The following is a 7,650-nucleotide window of genomic DNA, read 5'->3' as shown; positions in this document are numbered from 1 at the left end:
TTGACAGATAAGGTAAAAAGGTTCCTGCGTACATGACACTTTGCACAGAGTAGTGAAGGAATCTGACTTAATTTAAAGCGGCAGTGTTTCGTGTCGGCAACGATTGGGAGCATACGACGTAGTAACGCTTCTTCACAGTTAGAGAGGCCAGATGTGTGCTTGTTACAAGTATGGATCAACAGAATGTGCGTTATGCATCAGCCGAGGTTTACTGCTGTGTGCTAGAAGCAGGAAATAAAGTATTCTTCCAGGTGAATGAGTTTCGGTCTTAAGTTAACGTTTTGTCATGAGCGGTAGACACTCAATGTCCCCCTTAACGTTACTTCCCGTAACTAGTAATATGAGCTGTTCAATCGTTGAACTAAAAACGTGCGGGTGTTATAAGCGCGGTTCATGTGAATATTTTGTGGTATATTTTGTGGTGTTTATTTGGGGTGAGTTATTTATAGATGGCGCACATATTTCGTAGGTGTTTGGGATAACAGCCCGATGTAATTCAGAATATAAAAGTAGCGATTTACCGAATCATTGAGTGAGAGAGGATTTACTTTGTGCCTCATTCACTGACTGAATGAGAGAGAGAGCAAAATTGCAAGTGATCGCTACGCGCAGTCGGGATTCATGTGTTAGAGAACTCTGGACAGTCAATATTACTTAATAGCGTGTGCAGTACCCCCAGCCTTTGCCAGATTTTGGTGCTGATTTAAGAGCCCCAGAAAAAGTTATTTTTTCATTTCATGTTGAGCCATATTGTGCCTCTGCAAGCTTTGGGCGTAAAGCAGTTTCACGTATTTCATTATGAAATTATAAACGATCCGGGTAAAAATACTGTGAAGGCCCTGCACGACCCTAACGTTGAATTTTAACGTTGCATTGTAAAAAAAATTCTGTCAAATGTTTAACAGAAAATGGTAGATACACTCTTTTTGCAAGTGACTTTCTTATTTTCATCACGGATTCACATGCTTTTCAACTTTAGTCAGTGACAGCTTAACTCTGCAGCGGCATTCCTCACATCAAAGGGAAGTTGTGCTCATCCGCAACCAATGGCGTCTCGCCGTTAGCGTGACGTCACCGACGAACGTTTGGAAGGAGAACTACTTCTAATATGACCGCGCTCGCTTGCCGACCGCCGTTCCGCCGTCGCGGCGTCAAGCCAGTCAAGCGTCAACGACCTTGCCGGGACCAAAGCGCTGTGCGCCGGTTGCGATTGTGCTGTAGTGCATCAAGAACGCGTTTGTTTCGTGATCGTTGCTTGTTTCGTGTACGTCTTTGTAGTGATTTGTACATCAGGAAAATGTGGTGGTCTGTTTTTGTGCGCACCGTCGTCACCAATCAACCGAGAACATCAAGGCTGCACTATTGCTGGAGTGATTGTGGAAAGTGTTTTTGCGTAATGCAAGCTCTCTGAGGGGATAAAATGATTGGCTTTCTTCTACGGCAGTAGCGGTGACCAGTTGCAAGGGTTATTTTTTCGTGCTGCGAACGTAAGCTGCGCCCGGTGTTGAGTGCTAGGCCTACGTAGTTTGTGCCCGTCTGGCCTGACGCCGTGCAGGGTTGTGCTCGCGTGTGCGGCGTGTTGTTTTTGTCGCATACGGGCGGCTGGCCGTACAACAAGTATCGCGTTATACTTGACTTATAACAGCGGGCGGTACCGTTCATTACTAATTAGTATCGGCAGCGCATGTTGCTCTGCCTGGTCGAGGTACAGCCGGAGCAACGGTGTTTTTTTTCTTTTCTTTTTTTTACTTGGCGTAAGCACGCATGATTACAGCATTATTTGGAGAGACGTGAGAAGAACGAAACGTTCGCGCACAGTCGTCTGAGACTGCGTAGCTTTAAGCAAAAAAACAATAGTATGAACGAACGCGAGTATTGAACACATAAAAAAATGCAGTGAGTGACTGGATTGTAGCTGCTTGTAAGAGGGTAACTAAACACTCGCAGTGTATGATTGCTTGATATTGAACTCAGTCATTGCAGAAAGCTGGAAGTGTGTGGCCCCGCGGCAGGACTTCACGTGTTTTCGACACATTGCGAAAACTGCTCATGTGCGCTGCGTTGTATATGGTGTTGGTAGCAAATCAAAGCGGCATGAAAGAAACTGAACGCGTGGACTGAGCTCAAATTGCCTTGTATTGTGTCTGCAGTGTTGGGATTTCTCAGAAGTGTAAGCTATTAAACTTGTTTTAATATAGCTTCATGTATTTCGGATTTCAGAGCTCTAAACCAACAGTTTATCTTGCCGTCGTCTTTCAGCAGTTTGTGTGATGGCCTTCACCAGTAATAAAAATTTGTTAATTGCAGTTTTGTTTCATATTGGTGGCTGTGGTTTAATGCTTACATTCTTGTGCTCCTGCACTGAATATTTTACGGAGTTTTACAACAGAGTTTACATTCAAGTTAAAAGGATTCACAATGTTTAGTGGCAGACAAACCATTGTTATTCTACAGGGTGGGGCAAATGTTTGAGAGACTTCCCATAGCGCTTTAGCTCATTTTGATTCAACACCTCTTCCCCACACTTACATATTTCTTAATGCATGCACGATATCGGATATCATGTTTCCACAACTGTCCTTTATTTCGTTCGACAAGGCTGTCTTGAACTCGAATGGTCGATTGATAAATCGCAATTGCAAAAAAAGAGAGAGAAAAGAAAAGCACGGGGGATGTTGTTATTGCTTCAGAAATGGTGGCAAGAGTGAGATAGGTTTCATAAAGTGGCTGAAGGTTATTTAGGTTGAAGAGCTGTAGTGATAATTGCCAACACTTCTGTAGCAGATAGAAATGGTTTACATCACCCCTTAAGAGTACCATGTCACTGATTTCCAAACACACACTGTTGCTTCTGGTTATACAGCTGTGGTAAGAATAGAAAACAACAATGCAGCATATCAAGATGGTTTAACTTCAAGCCTTCGCAGTGTCATGGTGCTGCTTTTCAAACACGCTCTTTTGTTCCTGGATGTAAAAATTGGGAAAGTTTGCTTAGCAGGTTGCAACGCTTAGATGTTATGACTTTAAGGTGCTTGCTGTGTCACTCCTTCGCAAGGGTGGATTGTTGCTTCTGGCTAGGAAGGTATGCAAGAATGAAAGGCTCTTATACGTCAAAATGAATTCAGGCCTTCATGCTCTGAAGTCGCTGCTTCTCATGCATACACTGTTGCTTCTGGCCGTGAAGCTGCGGTGAGTTGAAGAGACTCGTGTAATAAGTTAAAATGAATTCAGGCCTTCATGCTGTAAAGTTGCTTCTTCTCATGCACACACTTTTGCTTCTGGCCAAGAAACAGCGGTGAGAGTTGAAAAAAGAGTAGCTGCATACTTTATTTCTGCTTATGGAATGCCTACTGCGAGATCAGTCCTCAGGCCTGGCATGCCCGCAAACTGCTCAGAACTATTTTGGACTGCCAAATGAGAGAGCGACTACCGTATAATTCGGATTATAGGTCGACCCGGTATATAGGTCGACCCCCTACCTTGAGGTGGGAAAAGTTGACAAAAAAAATAATTCGGCACAGAAGCGTACTCACAATGTCTACATTTATTTTCGACGCCCGTCCGTCACTGCCACTCACTATGCCTGCCGAAGTCACTCGTCCGAGCTCTCAGAGTCGTCCGAGGATGACTGCTTCGCACTGTCATCTTCCATGCCACCAGGCGCATTGCTGGAGCACTTCCTGAACGCTCGTGTAACCATGTCGTCGGGCAGCGACTGCCCAGAGGACACCCAGCTTGACACGGTCGCAACCGGCCCGTATAGGTCTTTTTGTTGTCGCTGGCTTGTACAGTTCGCGGAGCTGGTCCGCGCATGGCCTCCGGAGCGATCGTGAGTGAAGTTCCCGGACGAAGTCCGCCACTTTGTTCTCCAACTTGGGGTGCACCGCTTGACGTCCACGGAACGATCGGTTTCGGGGGTTGCAGGCGCACAGCTTAGCTTTCTGCCTCTGCCAGTACCGCACACTTTTTTTCCGAAAAGCCTAACTGGCGTTGCGATGCCATATTCCCATTCTGCTCGGTGACTCAATCGCCGTCAGCTTAAACGCCGCGGCGAACTGGCGTCGACTGCCGCCACTCATCTCGGAACAGAGACGTACAGAAATGTACGCACGCACGCACAATAGACGAGTAAAAGACGAAAAACTAGAGAAAAGCGAAATCAAATAAAGGCGTATAGTGCGAGAGAGCAGTCCGACACAAACGGCGATGGCGACGGACTACGCTTGCACATTGTTGCCAGACAACGATTTACATTATGCCAATGACCGCTATATAAGACGAGGGGTGACTTTTGTGCGGATTTTTTTTGGGAAAACTCGACCTATATTCCGCTTTATACGGTACTTTATTACACAATAATGTGAGAGTGGACCACTTGTTTCCTTGCAACTGCAGGCGATTTTGCTAACTCCAAGATGCATAGCCCACTGATACTGCAATTGATTGTCTTTCAAGGAGCACTACAGGCAAAATAAATTTGTTTTAAGCGAAATATCATACGTTTCATAGCTCTCTCAGATTTTCTTTGATGACTAACAATGACTTGTTTGCTGAGAATTGAACATGGTGTTTCCGTCTAATATATCCCGTCCATTTTTTCAATGTGATTGCACTCAGTTTTAATTTGCCCGTTTCTGTTGCATGTATGCACCAGTGGTAAGCAGGTACAGTAGGCTCTGATGTTGACCCGCATGCATGCATCTTTTGGCTGTGCTTGTATGCAAGGCGAAATGTTTCAACAAAAAATTGAAACAGCACTAGCCGCTTGGACTGAGGCATCCTGCTTTATGTTTGGTAGCTGAGATTTCCACCCTTAAAAGAAAGCGCACGAGTAAGTTCCCACGTTCATAATTTACGTTTTAATGTGTCTGACCCAGTGTTAGCTTCAGAAAAATGTTTCGGCAAGCTCCACCAATTTTGTGATTCACCATTCAAGAGTTCTGATGTCACACAGTGTAGTGTGAGAAAGTGTATGGGGCAGTGATACCTGGTTTCATGCTTATTGCTTTTTATGTAATGAAACGACTCCGCTGCTGCTGTGAGTGGTATGTTTGTATTCACGACACTCTGCTACTACTTATACAGGCCAACTTGCTTTTAGACTTCAGGACACCTTTACGGCATTGTGCTTACCACCATCAGTAAAAACCACTGGCGTCGCTGCTACTGGTGCAATGGTTAGATGTGCAGATAGTAGAATCTTTTCTTCAGCTAGTGGTATAGTTATCTTTCTGTGTTGTTGAAACGTATCAAAGTACTCTGTTGCTATTTCATAAGACACTGCTTTTCCTGCCATTGTTTTAAGTCCTAGATCATAAAGTTTTGAGAGCAGACAGGGATGGGTGTCACCAAGGCCCAATTCCGCCAAACAACATTTTGGTAGCCTTTAAAAAGGCTGTTTCATCATGGTGATGGTGGAGACGGTCGAGTGCTGATGGTGGCAAACACCAGAGACGTTGTCGACCCGCTGCAGTCGAAGGATGCGGGGTCAATCCCAGCCACGGTGGCTGCTTTTTTGATGGAGGCGAAAAGCGAAAACGTCCGCGTGTCAAGATTTCGGCGCACGTTAAAGATCCCCAGTTGGTCGAAATTAATCCAGAGCTCTCCACTACAGCGGGCCTTATAGCCCAGGTGTAGCTTCGGCGTGTTTAACGCCTCCAACCAAAGCGGTTGGTGCTGTAGGAATCAGCTGTGCCATTGGAAGTGATGTCGTCGTCGTTTTCAAAGCTCATCAACAGGCCAAACACCTGAGATGTCGCTGTCAGAAGCAGTGGCGTCGTCAGAAGTGCTTTTGTCGTCTTCCTCAAGCGTGATGACGATTGGGTCAATGTGGTCACTACTGCACGTCACTTGCTGAAACTTTTCCTCGAGCGTCTGCACATGCCTGACAGCCTCCCGCCAATGTTCGGCTGTGACTTCTGCGACCTTATCCTTGGGCAGCTGTTCAACATGTGTAATGTTGAATGTCGTGTTGGCTGCTGCCACAACGTTCTTCACTTGCGCCCAGATCAGTTCAATAGGATTGAACTCGCAGTGGTAAGGTGGCAGCCTTACCACGATAAAGCCTGCCTTCTGTGCAGCCGTGTCCACTCGGTAGGTGATGAAGCGTGGCTTCACACGAGCAACTATTTCCAGCAATTGCTTCTTGGTAAGCCCAGCGCCGTACTGGACTCCTTTGCTGTCCAACCACTCTGTGATAGTTCCCTTGAGGGAATTCGTATTTGGCACTGCCTCGTTCCGCCGTGAGTGGTAGGAGGCATTGTCCATCACTATGACGCTACCACTCGGGAGCCTCTGCAGCACACCGTCAAACCAGCCTTCGAAGCGGGGGCCGTCCATTTCTTCGTGGTAGTCACCTGTCTTTTTGCCACGGAACACGTCGAGACATCCATCAACGAAGCCATCTTTGCTGCCTATGTGGGTTACAATGACCCCCTGACCTTTACCTGACGGCTGCTTCAGTCCCGTCGTCAGGCCGCGCCTGAAGGCGTCTGCACTGGACTTCACAGTGGTGTCAGTCCACACAGTCGAGGTCGTGTGTCCTGCCGTCACCCAGGTCTCATCCAAGTAGAAAATCTGCCGATGTTCCGCTCGGTACCGCCGAATGTCACGCAGGTACTCGTGCCGCCATGCGAGGATGTCTTCCCGATCAAGCAGCAAAGAGTTCCGGCTTCTCTTCTCCCGCTTGAACCCGATCTCTCGAAGTAGACGACGAACAGTCCATGGCTTCAGCGACGGGTCACCTGTACGCTCCGAGAACTCCTTTGTTATCTTTGCCACCGTCGGTATTTCGTTGCGGCGAAAGAAGTCGTGCACGCAGGACCTCAGCGCGTTCAACGTGAAGCTGTCGTACAAGGCACTGCGTCGCTTCTTCTCGGAATTCCGCGGGCGTTTGGGAGACGGCGTTGACAACACTCCACCAGTGGCTTGTGCCTCCTTCTTGACCGCGAACACGGTCCGCGCGCCAATTCCGAGCATATCGGCGACAAATGCGGCAGTATGTTCCACAGTGCATTCCGGCTCCCTGGCCCGCCAGAAGTTGTAGCAGTGAAAGATGATTTTCCGCGCAGTGCTGTTGAGCACATTGCCGCTCCTGCTCTTGCTTAGGGTCCTCGGTGTAGCGGTTGAAGCTCCACCAGACTCACCAGGCAAGGAAGAATCGCACGCCGATGTTACCACGTGGGGATCCATCACGGAAGAAAAGCCAGACAACGCAGAACGCACTCACAGAAACGCACTCGGAGAGCCGAAGAGGGGACGAGCGGTGCAAGTGGTGTTGGTGCCGCACTATACATGCGCGAATGCGTCAAAACCTGACGTAGGAACTGATACGCGCGTAACTTACCTGGGACATTTTAAAAAGAAAACAGCTAAAAACATTCCGTTATGCAGAAATGTCTACTACAAAATGAAAACAATTACATACATTCTTTCTAACGCTAATTTCTTTTTTTGGCAGGTTCGCATTTCTTTTTTTTTCTGCCGCACCACGTTTTCTATAAGGTTTTTTTTAAGTTGTTTGTGCGTACCTTCTAACTAAATTGTTCTTCGTGCCGTAAAAATAATTCGATATTGATGTAATTCCCTTCTTCGTAGTGATAATTACATGCAGAACAACATTATCATCACGGAACTACATTCTGAATCGCG

The 7,650-nt window shown here is 46.9% G+C and overlaps 1 protein-coding gene and 1 pseudogene across 1 annotated transcript; both read right to left on the bottom strand.

Moving 5' to 3' along the window:
- Positions 1 to 5,721: 5,721 nt before the first annotated feature.
- LOC144140820 (uncharacterized) lies at positions 5,722 to 6,339 on the bottom strand. The gene has a single exon (XM_077672331.1). It carries the CDS (start codon positions 6,337 to 6,339, stop codon positions 5,722 to 5,724), a length of 618 nt encoding a protein of 205 aa, XP_077528457.1.
- Positions 6,340 to 6,503: 164 nt separating this feature from the next.
- Positions 6,504 to 7,191, bottom strand: LOC144140819 (uncharacterized; annotated as a pseudogene).
- Positions 7,192 to 7,650: the final 459 nt, after the last annotated feature.

The sequence above is a fragment of the Haemaphysalis longicornis genome, unplaced genomic scaffold, assembly GCF_048455015.1.
Source record: "Haemaphysalis longicornis isolate Haplotype H1 unplaced genomic scaffold, Haemaphysalis longicornis Haplotype H1 scaffold_50, whole genome shotgun sequence".
In the NCBI taxonomy this organism is placed as follows: domain Eukaryota; kingdom Metazoa; phylum Arthropoda; class Arachnida; order Ixodida; family Ixodidae; genus Haemaphysalis; species Haemaphysalis longicornis.
The sequence above is the reverse complement of the archived record's forward strand: the minus strand, read 5'-3'. Positions and strand labels throughout refer to the sequence as shown.